This window comes from Leptonotus elevatus, chromosome 12 (assembly GCF_054856555.1).
Source record: "Leptonotus elevatus isolate MCC_2025b chromosome 12, RoL_Lele_1.0, whole genome shotgun sequence".
NCBI lineage: Eukaryota > Metazoa > Chordata > Actinopteri > Syngnathiformes > Syngnathidae > Leptonotus > Leptonotus elevatus.
Genome location: NC_141250.1, coordinates 22,532,273 through 22,554,486, shown reverse-complemented (window position 1 = coordinate 22,554,486; position 22,214 = coordinate 22,532,273). Strand labels below are relative to the sequence as shown.

The 22,214-nt window shown below is 44.1% G+C and overlaps 1 protein-coding gene across 1 annotated transcript; it reads left to right on the top strand.

Moving 5' to 3' along the window:
* Nucleotides 1–2,129: 2,129 nt before the first annotated feature.
* igfbp5b (insulin-like growth factor binding protein 5b) lies at nucleotides 2,130–19,835 on the top strand. Its single transcript, XM_086091128.1, has 4 exons — nucleotides 2,130–3,000; nucleotides 12,534–12,748; nucleotides 12,829–12,948; nucleotides 14,815–19,835. The coding sequence occupies exons 1-4, from the start codon at nucleotides 2,658–2,660 to the stop codon at nucleotides 14,950–14,952; spliced, it is 816 nt and encodes a 271-aa protein (XP_085947254.1). The 5' UTR covers nucleotides 2,130–2,657; the 3' UTR covers nucleotides 14,953–19,835.
* Nucleotides 19,836–22,214: the final 2,379 nt, after the last annotated feature.

Here is a 22,214-nt window from a genome sequence, read left to right as displayed (position 1 = left end):
TTGTAAAACACTTTAATGCAAAATTTAAATGAATCTGATGACTCGATTCATCGACTGAATAATCGATAGATTCATCGATTCTAAAAAAATATTCAATCGTGACAGCACTAAAGGTTAGTGTCAGATTCTCTCTCCAGCGGCCCCCACATACATTCAGTTTCAGACCCCTTGTTCTAAAACACACGTTAGGATAACCCAAGACCCTAAATTGTCCATCGGCGTGAATGGTTGTACGTCTTTATGCTCCCTGGCAACCGGTCCGGAACGTAGCAAAAAGTCAGCCGGCATCGGCTCCAGGTTCACCCGAATGAGGATCGGCGCCATAAAATACGGACGGATGGCCGCAAAAGCATTGAAAAGTAAAACGGCCTGATGGATCGAAAGCAAACATAAAAGTTATTGCAAACATGTGTCTCAGCAGCAGCAGCACGACTTATTTTTAATCACTGACTCTCTGTGGAGGGAAAAAGCTCATGCTAAAAACAAACACTCCAGTGTCTATTTTTGGATTCTTGGGGGTTCGATCCAATACCCAGCCAGCGTTCACTTCACGCTAAGCCTGCTATACAGCTGGAGGCTATAGCTCCGACACGCGAGGCTGCTGCCTTTAGCGTTGCTAGCAGTGCCTCCTAGTGGACGCTAGGAGGATACCACGGGAGGGAGGGACCCGGGACCCGCCTCTCCCTCAAGGCAAGGCAAGCATACGTGTAATGTGAAGAGTACAAATGGCGAGTTTGGGGAAAGTGAAGGCGGCCGTTTATCACGGCGCGAGTGCGATATACGAAGGAAGGACAAGTGATCGACTTTCGCCGGCCCAGATGGAAAACGCAGCCTGGAGTTTGGCAGGCCCGGCGGATGACGAGCGCAAGCACACGTGGAAGCAATCAGGCCTTATTGTGGATGCGGCGCGAGTCAAGTGTCTCGCTCGCACTCGCAACTCCTCAGCCTTGTTGCCTGCAGAATAAACACACACAAAACACACACACACACACACACGCTCTCGCCGACAAACGCGCAAAAAACAAACAAACTGAGGTCTGCGCCCGGTTTTTGTGTGTCCTGGTGAAAATGTATTTTTTTAGGGGTGCTGAACAGAACACTCCAAAAACCGTTGGGTCAAATGTAACCCGATTATGGATCGAAAATGGACCGATCCACTTTCCGGCTTGTTTTAGACAAAATGACCCCATTTTTTTTTAACCCAAGTAAACAATATTGATGAGTTATTTTTGAGTTAACCAACCACAAAAATCACTCGGTAGCGCCCCCTAGCAAAGTTGGAAACAATTAGCATCGGGTACCACTTTCAGTTAACATGAAATTTGGCGGGCATGTCAAAAATATGCCCAAAAAAGTCACTCGGACCCATGCCTGAAACAGAAAAGGAAGTCAGACATTTTGGGTTCAAAGTGGCCATTTTATTGAAACAAAACAAAAAACGGAACTGTATACGAGTCGCAGCAATTTGCATGTCAAAAAAAAAAAGTCACACCCATGCCTGAAACAGAACAGGAAGTTGGACATTTTGCTTCAAAGTAGCCATTTTAGGAGAATTACCTAGCAACATTCGGCATTTTATTAAAAAAAAAACTTTGTCCTGGAGACCGCTTGCAGGGATTGGAAGTCCGCTATAAAAAGAACACAAAAAAAGTCTCTTTCTTGGACCCTTCCGGGAGTGGAAGTCAAAGTCGTAAATTTTGGTTTGAAGTGGCCATTTTGAGCAAATGACCTCGTTATTGCCCCGTTTGAAAATATCCCTTCCTTGACACCAATGACGACTTTCCTACTTGATGCGCCATCAAATTATCATGAGGTTCAAATTCGATTTTGTTTGTTTGCTTGTTTTGTTTTTGGAAAGTGAGAGCTGCTCGCTATTATTGTTTTTGAACATGTCATCAGAATGTAACAACGCTCCGGTTTGCTATGATAAAATACTTTGGTGACTTTTTTTTTCTTTCTTCATGTCTTGCATCTCTCAGCATGAGCTCAGCAGAGAGAGAGAGAGAGAGAGAGAGAGGGGGGGGGGGGGGGCGGGGGAGGCGGAGGGGGAGTTTTTTTGGCGTCTCTCCAAGGCGTGGAACAAGTGCGCCTCCCTTCCCTTCCCTTGCCTTGCCTTGCCCGGCTGCTGTTGAGCGTATTCATAGTTCGGGGTTTGTGCTCGGGCTGTTTTTAAAAAGCCAAAGCAGCTCGCAAGTCGTTCAGTCCGCTGCGGAGCCTCAGCTGGAGAAAGTAGCGCTAATTGAAGGGAAGTGTTTGGACTTGGGATTTTTTTTTTTTTTGCCTGTGCGTTTTCTGTCGTCCCCCTCGAAAGGCAAAGACTTTTTTCTTTTCTTCTTTTTTTTTCTTGCTCTTCACATCATTTTTGCGGGTTTTTTTTTTGGGGGGGGGGTGAGAGCGCCAACTGGTGCGAGCCTCCAATTAAGGTTGCTTTTTGCTTTTGTTTTGAATTAGATAGCAACACTACTTGGATAAAGACTCTTGGGCTTTATCTTTTAAGACTGGATTATCTGATTGAGGCATTGTGCTTCATTAGAGCGGTCCACTTTTCCCCCCTCCTCCTCCTCCGCCTGCGCCTCCTCCACCTCCTCCTTCCCTCCACCTCCTCCGCCTCTGCACACTTTTTTTTTTGACGCGATAACTCAGCGAGACGACGAACCATGTTCGGGACTTTGTGCCTGCTGGCGACGCTGCTGGCGTGGGGACTTCGCGGCTGCTGCTGCTGGGGTTCGTACGTGCCGTGCGAGCCGTGCGACGACAAGGCCATGTCCATGTGCCCGCCGATCCCGGGCGGCTGCCAGCTGGTCAAGGAGCCCGGCTGCGGGTGCTGCCTGACGTGCGCGCTGAGCGAGGGCCAAGCGTGCGGCGTGTACACGGGGACGTGCGCGCAGGGCCTCCGCTGCCTGCCCCGCAGCGGCGAGGAGAAGCCCCTGCACGCCCTCCTGCACGGCCGCGGGGCGTGCAGCAACGAGAAGGGATACAAGCCCGCGCACCCGCCCCCAGGTAAGGAAACAACGCCATTGATGTCTTCTTACCTCCGTGCATATGGCGCGCGCGCGCGCCGCGGGGGGTGGGCGGGGGGGATGTCAAGCTGCTGGAACCCTCCCGTTCCTTCGGGTTCAAGAAATAGAATTCACTTCGCGGTCAAAATTGCCGAGTTTTTTTTTTTTTTTTGCAATTAAGATTGACTTTCAATTTAATGCCATTTTCCCAATTTAACCCGCCCTGGGTCAAAATGACCCATTTGAATATCAAAGCAACGCAATTAGTGCGCAAGCAACACACGTGGCTATATTTGTATTTAAATGAAATAATGATAATGGAATGGCATTTTTCCAATTCAACCAGCCCCGGGTCAAATTGACCCGGGACATGTATTCAGTTTGATCCTCTCTTCTATCAAGACCCCAGATGGTCATTTATGAGATCTCAATTGGATTTTTTTATTTTTTATTTTGGGGGGTTGGATCATTAAACATGCCCTGGGTCAAATTGACCCATAAATATTTATCCTGTTACATTACAACCCCAGATGGCAGCAAAATCTAAAAAGAGAAGCTTAGTGCAAAAAAACAGACCCAAAAAAGTCTCATTACGGAGTTAATTATGAGATACATGCAGATTTTTCTGGCACATTTACATTATTTTACATGCCCGGGAACAAATTGACCCAGTAACATGATTGCATTATTCCGGAGAAACAGACATAACCAGGGAGCTCAATCAATTAAATACCTTATTCATCCCTATTTGATAATCTAGCAAGACCCCAGATGGTGGGCGAATGTAAAAATAAATAAATAAATCAAGTAGCCGTTAGTTTGACAGATGGCAGCCTATGAGGTGCCACCTGATTAACTTAGCGCCTTAATTTGATTTGAAACGGGCTTTTGTGCAGGTTGTTGGCCGAAACCTCAACGCGAAGGGGGCTGCTTGATTGGCGGCGCTCGGCTTCCCTTGTTTGACTGCAAGAAAGGGAAAGGCTGTTAGAAAAAGGTTTAATTGTGACATTTCCTGTAAAAAAAGAAAGAAAAGGGGGCGTGGCCGAAAAGAAATCGGCCACGCCCCTTTTTTTCAAAATTCGGCAAGCCGTAGCTCTCAAACACCTGCTCTGATTAATGTAAAATTTGAGATTTTGTATTATGCCATCAGTATCAACAATGACACCAAGTTTCATTCAAATCCAAATCTGATTGGTTAAACCCAGCGGGTGATTTGGCACGGAAAGATTTGGTGGCAATAAAACGTCTGGATTCTAGTTGACAAATATAAACCTTCATGACTGTGAATGAATTTTGATCATACATGTCAGACTTGCAAAATGTCCTCTTCTGTAAAAAAAAAAAAAAATCAAATTCCCAGCTGGGAATTCTTTTCATCACACTTGGAGTCACGCGGACGCGCATCGAAACGGCAGCGCCGTATACCCTTGGAGTCAGATTACCACTAAATCGGTAGACGGCAGCGAGACGAGAGAGGCCGAGTGTCGGACAAAGGCAGAGAGGCAAGTTGAGCCGCCGGCTTTAAATCACGCGAAGGCATTTCTCAAGAGTCGCAGCGGCGACGGCACTCCAAAAGGGTTAGCGACTTGTCAGCGAGGAGATAAATAGTTGGGAAGCGCAAACGCTTTTGGGCCACCAGCCCCCGTTGGAGGCTTTATTGATTCTGGACTCAGTTTGGATCTGGACTGATCTTTGGGGGACGTGCGGCCAGCTTTCATTTATTATTTGGAAGTTTGTCGATGGATGCCATGTCGTAAAGCAGTCGGCAAACACGACTGACCACCCGCAGCGGCATCGATAGGAACGATCGTGCCTCATGATTTATGTTTTTGTGCGTCTGCGAGTGCAATCCTTGAAATTCCCACCCTTTTTTTATTGTGTCTCTAAATTCCCTAATATTGACGAAATGTCGACCTCAAATTTCCACTAAGTAGTTGTAAAGTGCAAATGTCCCCAAAAATATAAATGACTTTACTTGGGCTGGTTTTCAAGCTGCAAAAAAGACATAAAGAGGCGTCCCCCAAAATGTACTCACTATTTGACTTGCCATGACTCACTCATTGGTTTCATTTTAATGACGTACTGTAAGTACACGTCCGTCCGTCCGTCCGTTTCCTGAACAGCTGATCTTGTTGAGGTTCGGGTCACGACGGAGCCTTTCCCAGCTGACTTTAATCAAAATGTTTCACACAATGTTTATGATTTTTTTCCCTGAAATGCTGTTGCTTTGGCAACGCACTCTTCAGCCCCACAAAAAAAAGAAAACTGATTTTGAGGGTCCAAACATGGACAAAAACTCACCAGACCTGGCAATATAATCAATATTTTAATAGTTTATTGTGAGAGTTTTCAAAAATGTCTCAGTACCAACCCCCTAGAAATTTTTCAACAAATCAACCCCAGTTGCCATTTTGAATCACGATCAACATCATTATCAATTCGTTTGGCGGGAAAATGGGTCAATTTGACCCGCAAGATAACACGAGTGCTAAACTGAACCGGCAAAGGGGGAGCTTTTTAGTTGAGTGGCGAGTGGGGTTGCAGCTGTGGCTGTGCTTATAAGCTATACCAGCTGAGCAAGGTAAACACAAGGAGGGAGGGGCGAGCTCAAGTGTGCACAAGACTCAGGGAGGCCATGACGGCACTAGCAGCAGGTTTCAAACGTTTATACCAACAATGGGCGCAAAAGAAGGCAACATTTGCACTCCGCCTTCTCGTGCGACTCGGTGTAAGCGATCGGCGACTCTGCGTTCCAAAGACTCGTCTGCATTGGGAGTCGTGAGAGTTGCTAAATTCTCCATAATGGCCCTCCTAGTAGTGATTGGGCCTTGCCCCCCGCACCGTCCCCACCCCCCACCCCCCACCCCTCCGGAAAAGCTTGCTAACAGATATGACTTAGCGTCAGCAGGCGCCTTCTGAAAGGACCTTTCGTTCCAGCCAAGAAACAAAAGATGATTTGGGAGCGCTTCCAAATCCGGCATACTTGACCTGCAGATAAAAAGAAAGACGTCGAAACGAGAAACCTTTTCTTTGCCATTGACTCTGCGGCGACCGGTCCAGGGTTTGCCCCGCCTCGGGTTGAGAACAATTTGTCACGTGGAACGTCACCTGTGAGACCACTCGTTTGGATTTTTTACATTTCACAATATCTTTTTGTCATCCGGCAAACCCGCGCCTTTTCGTAGTTTGCTCTGCTCGATACAGAAGGAAATTAGTAGCTGGTATTATGACACCCGACGTATGATTTATACCTGCCAAACTTAATTTATCGTCTCACAATAAAACTTTAAAAATGGTCACATTATAAATTGAACCTACCGCCGTGGCTCTCTGTCGGCATAAAATGCAGGGTTGAAGAGAATTTGATCTGGGAAATATTTAGTTTTCATTCTTCTTTGAAAATAACAGCGTTCAACTAAATAGTGTGCTTCCGTCTCATGATCTCGAGCGGATTACACATGAAATAAATAGAAGGCAGAACAAAATAGCCGGACCGCAAACCTAGAACCTGCAATGGAAAGGGGATTGTTGTATTATTACTATAAATAAATAAAATTATAATTATAAATTATTACTATAAAAAAAAATCAGGGGGTGTCGATTACAATTGTTTGCTTTTTGTTTTGCTATTTGCAGTGAGGCTCGGCCCCGAACAGTCGTAAAGACAAAACTTTTGGATTGATTGACGATTGTTGTTCCACCTTAAATATACAGTTTTACTTCTTGCCCGACAGTTACAATAGAGGAACCGACAGAAAAGATAGGGGTGGTGTTGAACCCCCGCCCGCCCCACCTTTGCCCCACGCCTCGAACCTTCCGCCAGGCAGCTTCACGACAGACTCGCCCAAGTGGAAAGACTCAAAGTGGCTTTCTTGTCCGTCTCACCTTGAGCACCCAAGAGCGTGCGGCGCGAGCTTAGCGTGCTGCTGCGGATCCCTTGCAGGTACTAGAGTTACTGAAAAAAAGGTCTCCGGGTTCAAGTTGGAGTGCATGACCTGCCGTGAGAAAGAAAAAAGAAACAAGTACAAGTCATGGCAAATGTCATGGCAAAGTTATACATACGCGTTTGACAGTGATATTATATATCGAGTTACATTGTCATCGCCGTGACACACGACCCTGCCCGACCTGTCGCTGGTTAACGAATCGTCTCCTCGACACGCACGGGTTGCCTGCAAACATACGTCGCAAGATTTGCTCAATTGAAAGTTTTGCAGTTGCCGTTCCGTCCTTTTTTACACACGTCACAAGTGATTTCCAACATGTTCACACCGATGGCATTTTTATTTGGTCTGGTGTCGGTCTCGGATAGGGAGGACTCTGGATTTTTGATCAAGACCGGTTGAAAACCGGCCAGTACTACTGTGATCAGTGAGACTGATAACCGATATTTCAAGCCGATATTTCAAGCCGATATTCATTTGCAGTAAAAGAGAAAATGTTAGCGTCAAAATGTCTTTTTCTTTCAACTTTCATTTGAAGAGAATTAAAAATTCTAACAAGTAAATAGTTCTCTTAAGTTTTCTACTGTACATAAAGTTTTCCAGAAATTCAACATATATATATTTTTTTTAAATAATAGGTGTAGGGAGTTCCCAGTGACGGCATAAATTTTTTTATTAAGTGGAAATTTAATTAATTTCTAATTGAAAAGTTATCTGTATCTCACTGAGCGAAAAATGCATGCGAATGTGGTTATTTTGGGGTTTTCGTGAGGTTTTTGTAAAAGGTTTCAAAACAGTAAAAAAATTGTGTGAATATGTTCAAAATGTCTTTGCGACAAGTAAATATTTAACAAATCATGATGAAAACGCTAAATTTCGCTCCGTTCGCAAGCATTCACTGCTCAGTGAGATGAGATACCAACTTTATCGGCCTTCGTATTCGTAAAAATGCAGATGCCGATATATTGGCAAAAATCGGTCCATCCCTAATTTGTATAGTGATTTTTTTTTTTTTATATATATACAGTCTTAGTCTTGTCTCTGTGTCGACCTCCAGTGTCACCCTCTCAGGATTTATTCATTTATTGACATGACACGGGTGCGAAAAGGTCTCCAACCAATTGTGGATGACCAAAATTGAAGAAGTCCAGAATGTTGGTTGGCAGCCAATTTGAGCAAATTTCTCCGCTCCTACTGATGAACATGTGAGGGAATTTGTGGAATTAATCCCCAATTGGAGGTCAATATCTTAAAAAGCTTTTATGTCTGTTCTATTTTGGAACCAATAACATCATTTTACATAAATCGGAAAAGATTGAATAAAAAAAAACATTCTACATCTCTTATCCATATAAAACTGCATCAATATGGCGAGTAAAATGTCCTTAACATGTGGTGTGGTGTTTCTGGTGATATCACATTGCCTGCTTGCACCCAGTAATTGTGTCTTGCGGCGACGGCTAACCCAAGACGAGGTTTTGTCCGTCAATGCAGCTCATTAGGAAGCCAAACTTAGATGTGGGACGAGACCTCAGACCAAAATTTGGAACATGCAGCAGAAGGGCAATTCGCATTTTTCTGATAATGTCCCTTTGACATGACTAAATGCAACATGGACACGGGACATTTATTTGCAGCTGTGAAAAGGTCAAAGGCGTTTGTTCCCCGAAGCCCGTTTTTCCCTTCGCGGAACAAACTCGCATCCTCTGTTTATTTTGTGTTCGGCCATTTTTAAGCATTTGATTGTTCCCGATGCATTCAGAAAACAAAGCAGGAAACTTTTTGATTGCGGTAAACATTTGCCTGCACAATGCCATACGAAGAGTTACTTCCTGCCAAATGAGAAGCTGACTTGAGATCATTCAAAGTACTGAACAACAGGAATTCTAATCAACACAGAGGAATCTTGTTAGCTTGCTCAAAACCAATCATGGTTATTACGTTGTAATAGTTCTCCTATTTACTTGCATTCGAGCCATTTAATTAACACAATGGCTATGTTGCCAGTCAAAAGGACCCATTTTAGGTTAAAGAAAAGACCATTTGAAAGTCACAAGTCGTTTGTTTTGGTCTATCACTTGGTTAGGCTAAAGTGAGGATCAATAAATGCAATACAACTCGTCAATGTCACATATTTGTAATGAAATGGAGTCAATTGTGAGTTGTCAACTGTTCATTTGAATTTGTCATCTTTCTGATACTTTGGCATAATTGAAAATACGTGGAGTCACGATGAACCCGGAATTGAGAAACCAACGTGAGGAGAGCGTTCAAGTGTTTATTGGATCTTACTTTTAAACCTCGCCCAGCGGTTTAAAATGTTACCTCCCGCTTTGATTTGATCACAAATCGAGATCGTTTCAATGGAGTCCAGCTGAGGGAATCCTGATTGGCCCAAGTTGGTTTGGTCATCAGGATCTCAGGGCACCGAATCGATCGCATCGGGACTGTCCAGATCGTCTAGATTAGCTGCGATTGATTTCATGCCCTGAGAATATAATAGTGATGTCGTTCCCGAGATCGCATTTTTGCTCGGGATTTATGATCAAGGCCGGTCAAGATCAGGCCATTTTCTACTGTCATCAGCGAGAAACACAAAACGCAGCTGCTGCGCTGTCTTCCCAGTGTTGCGGTTCATTACACGATTTAAAAAACAACTTGGCAGAAATTCGGTTTTGTTGCTAACGTTTGGTCATTTTGTTATACTAGAATATGATGGCCGGATGAATGAAAATATTCACAAGTCTAAATTTTGCACATCTCAGAGTTCCGCGGAAAACGGATTAGTTGACACCTCCAGCTCATTCTGCAGTTGTCTCAAACTTTATCTTGAAATATTCAAGAGGCAGTCTTGAGTCTGGAGGATGGTTTACTAACGTCACGCCTTATATGACACGTCGCCCCCAGGCTCGTTTCTCCCTATAATTATCGTATCCTATCCGCGGTTGAGATTAAACGGCAGCCTATTCACTGCTGCTGCCTTGCATCTCGAAAAAGATGTAATTTCAGATGCCGAGCTGAGACGGCCTCTGTCAAAGGCCGGACATAACACCTTGTCATTCTGGGAATTCCAATAAAAGGTGTGACAATCTATTGTTTGGTGGACATCCAAAAGGATTTTATCATTTTTTTTCTACAGGACTTGGTTGTCCCGCTAAGAGAAAAAATCCAATGGACGCTTGCACAATTGGCAGGCAGAAACGTGGGTTATTTACGAAGCATAATTATGTGCGGATGTGAATTTTTAAAGCGAGACGTATCAGGTGCAGCCTTCTTTAGCTACTGGTGTCCTAATGAAATCTTGAACTGGAGCGGGAGGGGCAGACGTCAGCATGGCTTTGAGCACAAGTAATCGGTCAGAGAAGCACATGACTTGGCTCACTTGGCGCCTGTCCAGGACCTCGGCTGAGTTGAACACGGACCCTGTAAGCTTCCTTTTTTCAAAGCGGGCTACCTGAAGCACGCTGAAGCTGCTCATCCGGGAACTGCAGCCACGGACAAGATTCTCGTGGCATACAATTCTGCCACATTGGTTCATTCACACTCAAGAGGAGAGACTGTTAAAATGTGTGCTCGGTACAGATAGTACTTGATAATATCTCACAGGTAAATATTTGGTCACATAACCATGCGCTTTGTACGAGAAATCAACTTTTCACCAGCAGTCAGGGGGCGGTGCACATGGGAATGTTTGTTGGACATATTTATATTTAGCAAGTAATAGCTGTGTCGTCTGGGAGGGAGACACAGGGACACATCCAAACACAAACCCAAGGCCTGCCAAGTCATGAGTTGCAAGATTAATTTCAAAGAGATGGCTGTGCAGAAGCCAAAGACCCAATTCCGGTAATCACCTTGCCCCCTCCCCTCCCCTTCCCCTCCCCTCCCCTTCCCCCTCCCCTCCCCTTCCCCTCCCCTGCCAGAGACTCCAGACACTCAAGCTGTGTCAGGCTCTTTGAACATCAGTTCCTCATGGCTTGTGTCCCTGTTGCGTTTCTCTCGCCATGGTAACCACAGTATGTAGCAACTGGTGTTCACTTTGGTCAATCGTACTTTACCAACTTATTGTCTCACTTCCCCGCCCGCTAAACAAATTTAGCCAAATTGCATTTCGACAGCAGTTGGCCATCCGCCTGCAGCCGGCGCTCGTCTCCGGTTCAGTGCATCTGGCCCTTTGCACCGCAACGGGTTTCCTTGTCAGATAAATATAACTGGGGTCATCCACTGGCATCATCGCTCCAGCGAGTCGAGGTCTGGCAAAGTCCCCACAATAACCAACTTGTGGTGCAACTAAGCCAAGGGGGGGCTGAGGGCTTCTTTTTGTGGCCTCAAAGCACTTCTGCTCGGGCTGCTGGCTTATACAAACTGAGGCTTATAGATTGGCGTGTGTGTGTGTGTGTGTGGGTGGGGGGGGGGGGGAGATAAAGGACTATCCTATCGAGACCTTTTCTGGAATCTGTAGCACGCTCCTTGAATCAGCTATCAGAGATGAATGCTTACTATTGCGAGTGTCATCTGCGCACGAGAGCTGAGTCCAATATTTTGCTCTCCTATTTAACGGCACGCTAGTAAAAATATTTCACATGTCGCAGTAGGATGCATGGGGAGTTCTCGACCACCGTAAAAGGCATGCATGGTGATGAGCATATTGTTGCGTTTGCGTTTGTTTATCAGGACTGGCGGTCATGTGCCTGTGTCAGTTCGACCCGTTATGCAAAATTGTCAGGAAGGAAAAATCATTGTTTTGGTTTTGTCCCGATTCTAACCTCCAAAAGTCTTCGTTTTGTCTCAGTCTTGATCCTCCCTCGTCTCGGTCGATGTTGTTTTGACGACAACACTAGCTCATTAAGTCCAGTACTATTTCAATCAATATTTACATTTTGTTTCATGTACTGTTGTTAACTTACTCTTTATTAATTGTTTACTTTGTAATGGGTCATTTTGAGCCGTAAAAAATAACAGAAGGGTTAGCAGAACTCAATTTTGAAACGACTACGGCTTCTCATGCAGTTTCTTTGCACGGCATACTTTCAGCGGTGGCTTCTGGGAAAAAGACAGACACCCGATGAGCTGTTTGGACAGATGTTGATCTTAAACTAAGAGAACGGGTGTGTTTGACAGCAGATTTCGGGGAGAAATGTTTATTTTGGAAGGCTTGTGTCATCTGTGGTTGATCAGCTGTTGATTGAGCTCGTGTGTCTCCACAAACTTAGGAGAAAGAACACCTGCTGTTGCGTTTGTGGCCCAACTTCCTCAGGCAATGTGTTTAGTAAACAAAGTAGCTTTAATGACAATACCAAATAATAGAAGGAACATCCTGCATGTCCAAAAATGGATTTCGCATCTTCAGAACACATGCTGCAAATGATGCCATTTCATTTTTGCACACATATTGTGTCATTTCATTTAATAAATATATATATATTTTCATGTTGATAAAATGATTTAAAAAAGAATTCATGATCAATTACGCGCGGGTTTTTACCATTTTTTTTTTTTTTTTTGCAGCAACGCTTGAGCTGCTCGACTTGGATCGAAAACGGCCATATTGGTTAAGCAAATATGTTTTTGTCCGGTTGTCCGCTTTCAGACCGCGAGTCCCGGGAACACGAGGACACCATGGCCACAGAGATAACGGACGAGCTGCAGCCGGCGAAAGTTCCGCTCCTGACCAAAGACATTGTCAACAGTAAAAAAGTCCACGCCATGCGCAAGGAACTGAAGAGGAAGCTGGGCAAGCAGCGGTCCATGGGCTCGCCGATGGACTATTCCCCGCTGCCCATGGACAAACACGAACCGGAATTTGTGAGTGGCGGAGAAATCTGGTTGAAAACAAAAGAAATCGTTTGTTAGTTTGTTAACTTTTGCCGTCTCCGTTTGTAAAGGGGCCATGCCGGAGAAAACTGGACGGCATCATTCAGGGAATGAAAGACACATCTCGAGTAATGGCGCTTTCTTTGTACCTTCCCAACTGCGACAGAAAAGGATTCTTCAAACGCAAACAGGTACGCTTTTCTCCTTTTCGACTTTTAATACGTACCTAACATCGAGCTGCAGTGATTCCCAACCGCCTCCATTTCAACTTAACTGAGGACTGGAAGCCATTTTAAAGAATTTTGACTGAAGTGCCACAGGATATTGCGATCTGTCAGTTTATTTAGAAATAATATTATTTTAGAAATAATCAAAATCAAACGCAAATAACCGCATGGAAATGAAGTGTAAACCATGTAAGCGACTCACCGCGTGGCTCATATCACTTACATGGTCTTCATCGTGCACTCCATAAACTAACGGGGTTGTAGTCCAGGGTAAAAGCTGCTATACTTTTTTTTCAGTCAGCATTTTGTATCCCCACTTCTAAATCCCCACTGATGTGCACTGTTCAAAATATATCTGAGCCAGATTACCCATTTTTTTACCAAAGGATGGTGAGGTCATGGCCCCCTCGTCTGCCTCTAATTGGCTGGTACACCCTGATAAGATTAGCTAACTTTAGCGATGAGGACCGATGAGCCAATGGAAGGCAGAATAGGGCGGAACAAATATAATCCTTCAAATAGTGGCACAAACAGTGACAGTGGCCCAGAGGTTTAGCTCATGGGGAGTACTTTGCCCTCATACACCGGAGACTTGATCACCATGTGGGTTCGATCCCTGCCGGTTACACACTAACCTACATTATGTACGGAGGTGGCAAATCCAGGTCCACAAAGTTAAAACCCTGCCACAGTTTGGCTTTAGCCCCTAGTGCTAGCTAGCTAGCTCCCTAGCAGCTAACCGAACATCAGGGGAGCTAGCTAGCTAGCTAGGGAGCTCCCTAGCTGGGGAGCTAGCTAGCTAGCTAGAGAGCTCCCTAGCTAGCACTAGGGGCTAAAGCCAAACTGTGGCAGGGTTTTAACTTTCTGGACCTGGATTTGCCACCTCTGATTATCTAGTATGTTTTATAGTATCCAGGCTGTCACGGCCCACGATTATCGTGGCCGTTTTTTGTGTGGACGTTGTGAGCGCTCCTCCCTGATTGGTGGACCATTTCCCCGACTGGGTTCACCAATCAGGGCAGGGGAGGAGTGCTTGATTGCCTCATTGGGTTCAGGTGCGGGACCAGCTGTGGTCATTAGCGGCCACAGCTTAAAAGGCTGGTGGTCAGGTCGGGAGCGGGTCTGGTCTTCGGTGTTTGCCTCCCTTTCGTTTGTTTGTTTAGGTTGTCAACCCCCTATAGTTATTTTGTGTGTGTTCGCTTTTGCCATAGTTCGCTTCCTGTTTGTTTCATTATCCACGATTCATTCGAGTGTTCGCCACAACAACTATCGGTTGCCACCCGTTTTTGTTCAGTGTGCCCCGTTTTCCATCACTCCCCTCCACCATGTGTGCTTCCCGCGCCACAACACCCGGCGCGTAACATGGCCTGAAGTCAAGTCATCTTAATTTATATAGCAACACAAGAATAGGCACAAACACTTAAAGATTTGGCTTAAAACAATATTGAAGTCTTGCCAGACAGTTTTTCACAATTTTTGTTCATTGCTCCCTAAATGTTGTTTTGTAACATTATTTATACTGCATGTTTGTCTCATGATCACAATCACATTTGGTTAGTACAAAAGACTTAAATACTCACCCAACTGTTGGCAGAAGGTAGAATTAATTAATAAGATCTGTGTTCAACTCGGCACGTCAAATAAGTCAAGTTGAATACTGAATGTATGTTGAATATGTGCCTTGGCTCAATTAAGGTTGGGAATCCTTTTTTTGTTATTCACACATTACGCCAATGGGAATTGCCATCGTGTTGAATGGCAACGTAATGGCCGTAACTTGTTTTTTACGGCAATTTGACTCTTAAGAAAATCCTGTTTGTGGGCCCACAGTGCAAGCCGTCCCGTGGCCGCAAGCGAGGCATCTGTTGGTGTGTGGACAAGTACGGCGTCCAACTCCCCGGCACAGACTACAGCGGCGGAGACATTCAGTGTAAAGACCTGGAGAGCACCAATAACAACAATGAGTAAAAGACAAAAGTAATACATGGACCACAATCAAAAAACGCCCTCCGTCCGCCCGTTCGCCCGCCCTCCCCCCCCCCCGTCCCGAATTCTGTCTTCTGCAAGACCCACATTTCCTCGCTGAATGAATGTTTGTGTATGCTCCCGTCTCACCTCAAGAGTTTTTAAACTAACCCTCCTGTTATGTTTGAGTCTTATGAACAGCAACAATGTTCCTGGGCCAGTTTGACCCGGGGGTCGTGTTCTCATTAAATTGCAAATATGTCAAATGAATTGGTTACACATATTAAACCAAGCCGGGGGGGGGGGAAATGACTGAACATGGGTCAATTTGACCCGAAACATAACAGGAGGGTTGACATTTGTTTTGTAACACACAATGTTCAAAATGAAAAAAAATAACACCTGTATTTTTTTTCTCTTGTCTGTAGTTGACCAAACACTTATGAGAGGGGGGGGGGTGGTAAAGTCCCAAAATATCCCTTGGCTGCATCTTACGGGACCCCTCGTACAAGTGAAAGAAATGTACGAACATAATGGATATCGTTTTATAACTGGGGGGGGGGGGGGGGTGGCTTGCTGGGTCTCGGGGTTGGGTCAGTGCAGCAGATGTACTCACAAATTGCATGTGGAAATCGAGAACCCCAAACATGTCATGGGGTGTGGCGTTGTTATTTGCAGCTACAGTGTTGATATAATACAATACAATATATGATAGTTTGATACGAGGGGTGTGGAACAATTCAAAAGATGGTTCGATTTTAAAAGTCGACTCATTGCAATTCGATTCAATATGATCCAGCTCAGTTCGAAAGGGCACGATGCAATTACAGTTTTGTTGTCATTTTGCATACATATGAATGAACTTGTCACTCCCGTCAATGTGCCATTTCCTTCGATTCCATATCGTATCATGATATATTTGAAATTGGAACGCTTGGATTCGTATCGATTCCATGCACTCACATCTTTGAAATCAAAAAGACGATTTTCCGGCATTGAACCGTTTTTTTGTTACACCCCCTATATATATATATATATATATATATATATATATATATATATATGAAAAAAATGAGGGCAAATTCTGATTGACAGAACGGATCCATCAGAACTGTCAATCGGCGTCATTGAAACACGTGACGGGCGCGCTTGCAGCGGTTCCGTGCTTGTGTCAGAGGCACTTAAACAAATAGAAGCAAAATTCTTGGACATGTAAGTTCACATCAAGTCAATCAAAATCTAGCGTGCTTGAACGTGTGGACGTTTACAGTGCGAGCGTGTGCTATATATTAGCCCGCTTTGCTGTAGAATGGAGTGAGCCTATTCTATTACAGGAAAAAAAAAAAAAGAATGTCATTTTATTTCTCTCGTTTGTTTGTTTGTTGTTTTTTTGTCACAAGTACTGCCCGGAGACGGCGCTCCGTTACGAATTCATGTTTGACGTGGAGCGTTGGGCAACATTGAGGGGACGCCGATCGTTACAGTTGGACTTGTGCGAGTGGCGCTTTGACCATGTAGCTAGCCTGATATGCCAACTGTGCCTATTTTGAACAGACGCTGCCAAGCGGGGGCCCCGACTTACCCGGTGAAATAAAAGGCAAGAGAAAGAGAAAAAAAAAAAAAAGCTTTTCACCTGACGGGACTCACTTTTGACTTTTGGAGTCGAGTGCACAATCAAACGTACAAAGCGCAGGAGCGGCGCTTCCACTGTTGCGTGTGGGAAGTGTCGTTTTGGTTGTGCTTTTTAGATTTGCCTTCATTGAAGAAACACATTTTTTTTTCCGAGCCGTGTTCCTTTCATCAAGTTTTTCGCTTGGGTGAAACCGTGCTTTTGTTACGGAAGTGGAACTGCCAATGTGGAGTAAACATTTTAGACGTTCAGACGTATATAAGTGTATTTGAATTCGAGGGTGACGCCGGAGTTGATTTTCACTCCTGTCCCATCCAAACATCCACAGAAAAATTCCCGTCCCATGCCAGTCTTGGACCACGGTCCAAAAAATGTAAAAAATGTTGTCCCGTCCCGATCCTGTCTCTGTCCTGCTCCTGTTTAGAAACGACTCCCGCTCTGGTACCGCTCCCATTTTGAAGATCAACTACATAAAAAAAACAACAACACATCGGCCCCAGTTTTTGATTTTTCTCCCGTCCTACTCGACAATCCCGCTCCCGTTTCTTCTGTTCCGTCCCAATATCGTGAATAAAGGTTAAGTTGACTCCTGTCCTGCGGAATTCCCCCCCAAAATGTCAGCCTCTAATTAAAATGCGTTCAAAGGTGCTTGCAAATAGGATTAAACACACGTGTAGGCTAAATGCGAAAACCTTAGCATTTCTCCCATAATGCCGCAGTGTATTGACTTACGCGAGTAAAAAAAGAAATACTATTTATTTTTTTTGTACTTGGCCGACATTATACCAGCATGTTCGAAAATTAAACGTACATGCAAATATTTTCAAAAGTATTCACATAAGTTCAAACATACTTTTTCAAGACAAAACTCTCCACATTGGTAGTTACGCGCTTCCATACTTTGAAATATACTCACTGAATGTGTTTCTTTTTTCGAGGAAGGAATCTTTCTGCGGCACGCAAAGGCAATCGTCGCCAATTCCAAAAAGTCGCTCTCCGTCTGTGAATACGCCCCCCCCCCAACTCCCCCCCCCCCACCCCAGTGCCTTCCTTTATGCAAATACATTCAAATAGTGATGTGACATGGACGTCACACAGGTGACGGACTGACACTCGATACGGGGTCAAGGGGTCGGTGTTTGTTAAACGAGAGGAACACACACGCGCGCGTGTGTGAGTGTCTGCTTTGATCGGAAGTGCAGTTCAACCTCCATCATCGTCCTCATTATTTCACAAGTGATAAGCTAAGATTCATGTAAGATTGTTTTGTTTTTGTTGTGTTTCATTGTTGTTGTTGTTGTTGTGAATGCCAATGTATATTATTGCCCGAGTGAGGGGCCTCCACAGGATGTTTGTAAAGCAATACTTCCCCTTCTGCTTCAAAACGGGGGGAAGGGGGGGGGGGACAATGGTCGAGTGACGATGTTTACATGCAGTCAATAATCAGCCTAAGGTCAAAATTGCAGTTTTCCCAAACACTCGGGATAAGCCAAATGCTTATTCCGATCCAAACCGCATCGTCATTACGCAAATAGACAACCATTTCCGCTTTTGAACTTTCTCGGCTCAAAAAAAGAATAAAGTAGTCGGTTTCCTCCTCGTTCAAAATGTCTGCTCCTCTGCTGCGCCGCCATGTTTGTTCACCTTTGCTTGTGTATTTCCGGTGGGTTGCATGTCAGACGCATCGACTTATATATACACACTTATATGTGTGTGTGTGTGCGTATATATATATATATATATATCCACACTGTGGCATTTGCGCTGTAGAGACAGAAAATAACGTGAAAATGCTGCGGAGAAATCAATTTAGGCTTGCTTAACATAAGATGGCTGCCACACATACAAGTAGTTCCTGTACTTGACCAAGATCCCTCGGCATACGCAGAACACAAACCATTGTTCCCTTGTACCCGTGTACCCCAATCTCGTTTCTATGAACACACCGTGTTAGAAGAGGTGACAAATCCAGTTCCAGAAAGTAGAAACCTTGCCGCAGTTTGGCTAGCTAGCTAGCTCCCGAGCAGGTAAACGAGCACCATGGGAGCTAACTCGGGACCGAGCTAAAGCCAAACTGCGGCAAGGCTTTTACTTTCTGGACTTGGACTTGCCCACCTCTGCGGGTTAGTAATTAGGGTAACCCGTCTTATCTCATATTTAGGGTTTTTCAAACCCTGACATTTGTCAATATTTGTGTTTTGTTATTGACTGCATGTATTTGTAGTAATTAAAAAAAAGGCTTCCAGTTTTGAATAATATGTGATTATGTCCAGGCACTGCCCCCCCCCCCCAGCACCCGACCCCCCCCCCCCCCCCCACGACCACTATAATAACAATAGCAGCTCGCACTTATTTCAAGTCGCCACTATTGATATTTGTGCCAACGTGGTGGTATCATGAAGTCAGTTGAAAAAAAAAACTTAAAAAAAAAAAAAATTCTAATGTTGTGCTCACCTTTTTGAAAGCTTTCCTTTGGCTAATATTTGTTGACAGGGGCTGTGCAAGCCCATGCCTGGGACCTCCGCTACGGCAAAAAAGCAATAGAAGAGAAACAATACGCAGCAACGGGTGTTCACTTGGCATCTTTCGCAGAGATGAGAATTAAGCTCGAGTGGTTGCAGGGCTGATTTTTTTTTTATTTGATTTTTTTATGTTTTTGAGAGGCAGCGACATAGAAAGGGTTGATCGCCTTGTACAGCGGACATTTTCAGGGCCGAGCCACTTCGTCCGCCAGGGGTCTCCGACCGCATATCATTAGATACAAGTTAGTAAGACAGCATGACGGGAGGCGAGAAAATCTGCAACATGAACGACTGCGGCCGGGCCAGGGTTGGATTGACGAGATTTGGCTGAATACGATGAAGTTGGATTTTCTGTTTATCCTCGACTGGCTGTCAGCGGCGACTTCCTCAGATTTCGCCTCCTGATTTGGTTTTTAACTCACATTTCATACTTGGTTAGTACAGTAATGACAGCTTTTTTTCTGAATACATTAACAGTCCGGATGCAATGACACAGTACAATTGGTTCTCATCAATTTGGTGTTGTGAAATGGACCGAGGATGGAGGGGGGGGGATTTGAAATGGTCAGTATTTGGAATGACAATAAAAGACAAATAAGAATAAAAATCAAATTATTCAAGCGAATATCACTGTGTAATATTTATTCAACTTGTAATTTATATGTACTCTTGTAACCTTTGTCTTTTTTTGTTATGGCAAAGCATTTATTTAAATAAAGTTATGTATTCATTTACGCACACGGGTGAGTTTTTTTCTCTCTCTCTCTCTCTTTCTGGTGTTTGCTCTTGAAGTGAATCCTGGAAAGGACAAGAATGGAAAAAGTTGTAACGTTATGAAAATAGTTACAGAAAAAGAGTCAAAAATCCTTACAAGAACAAAAATATGTTCTCTGAAAACAGTTGGCTCCAAAATATCCCAAATTAAATCAAGAATGGACCGACAACTTTTTGGGTTAAAATCAATAACCCGCAAAACAACCCAAAAATTGCATCGCTGTGCGGGTTATTCATTTGAACCAAATAATCAAATTCATTGGGGTCAAAAATGAGCTGACCCAACTTTTGGAGTTATTTAATATAAAAAGTTTGGTCAAATAAAATGAATAACCCACAAAGCAGTTGTTTTGGGTCGTTTGTTTGTGGCTTATTCATTTGACCCAACTTTGTAGGTTAATTGAACGAACCTTTTAAGCTATGCAACTCAAATTGTTGGGTCAAGTTAAATGAATGACCCACAAGCAAGCGCACATGTTTGGGCTTGTTTGTGGATTATTTCTTTGACCCAACTTTTTGGGTTCATTGAATAACCCCAAAAGTCTCTTTTTGACACCATTTGGTTTATTTTTTGACCCAACTGTTTTTGGAGTGCGCACTCTAAAAACTGCTGGGACAAAAACAACCCAATTTGGATAAAAAAATTGGACGACTTGTGAACCTGGTTCATTTTGACCCCACTTTTTTTTTTCTACAAAACAAATCAAAGTTGGCTCAAACTGACCCAAGTTAGTGGGTCCATCCAATTTTTGAACCAAGTACTTTTAGAGTGTAGAATAATATCATATTTTTCAGAGCCAAAGTTTGTAATACCATAATATTAAAGTCAAAGTTTTACAAGGGACAGAAGTCATATTTTAACAAGTGAATTTCAAAATGGTCTTTAGTCATCTAATATTAAACCAAAAAAAAATTAAAATAATTAATCGATTTTTCCCTACCTTAAACCTAGTAAGGCAATTAATTTGTTGCAAACATAATGCTAAACCGCGAGGGCTAATGAGCAGCCAGAGATTGTCTTCAAATGCGCAGTTTAAAGTCGAGTCATCCCTGCAGTAAGCGGCGTCTAATCTCCGAGGCCAGAGCTGATAAACCTCTTAGGCTCGAGTCTGAGACATCAGGGCTTGGCCCGCAAGGATATCATACGGCGCGCAGGATGTGACTTTGGGAAGCCTCGCCTGGGGCCAAGTCACCTGCTTTGCGGCACCATATAGTCAGAAAAGATTGCACAGGAACAAGGAAGTCATTTGAAGACCACTTTCCACTTCAAGGGGGCCGCGACAGGATCCCCATTGAAAAGATGGAGATTTGTAGCCTTGAGCACCCCCCGAAACACAACATTTACATCTTCAATGCAAAAGATAAGACACGAGGCTTTCTGATTATAGATACTTTTTCGGTGGGGAGTGAGAGCACGGTGGTGGTGCCTTGAGTGTTTTCCGAGCTGTGATCTTAGCAGCTAAAAATAGTGAATCATTCTTCAATAAAGATCCTTCAAGCTTCCATGACGATCACCATCAAGCAACACATTAAAAAAGAATGACATGTTGTGTATTAAAACGAAAAACAATGACACAGCTTAGGCCGCTAGCTTAATTTAATGCTAATGCTAACAAGCTGTTTGAAGTGGAGTAACACATGTTGAGATATATTATTATAATACTTTGCAAAGAACGACTACTATCACCGCGGAGGAGCGTGTGATGCCTCCTCTGTCTCCACTTAGGTCTATGGCTGTATTACACTGCCCCCAGTGGCCAAGATGCGCACAGCAGAAGGAGCAGCACATTTCACTTCTTTTTTCTTTGCATTTTGCTCTAATTTGCCACCCTTCGGTGTCGTGTTTTTATTCGCCATCATTCGGGTTTTGAGAACCCTTGAGGGACTCCCTGTACTTTATTTAGCGCGGTGACTGACATGAATGTGATGTTTTTTGAATGGAACGTAGAAAGTTAAGAAGGGGAAATGACATCTGTTTACTTCATGACGCTGTTTGCTCACGTTATCGCGTATGTGTCAGAAACTCGAATTTTAACTTTAACCCGAATATTGACTGCATGCAAATGTAGCCATTGCAGCTCGGCTTACCTTTTTGTCTTCTGGTTTCTCACTCAGCCAAGCCAGGCTGAGCGCCGTGCACTGATGGATCTTCACCTCGCCGAGCTGCAGAATCGCATCCATGTTGAGCGAGTTATTTCAGATTTTCAGAAACCGATCCAGAAAAAAATTCTCGGTTGTGTCATTTCACACTTGACGGGTCGCTGGGCACGACAGAGGCAATGATTTATTTGAGCTCCTTTGACATACTGCGGTATGTCCCCCTTTAGAACTAAATGCAC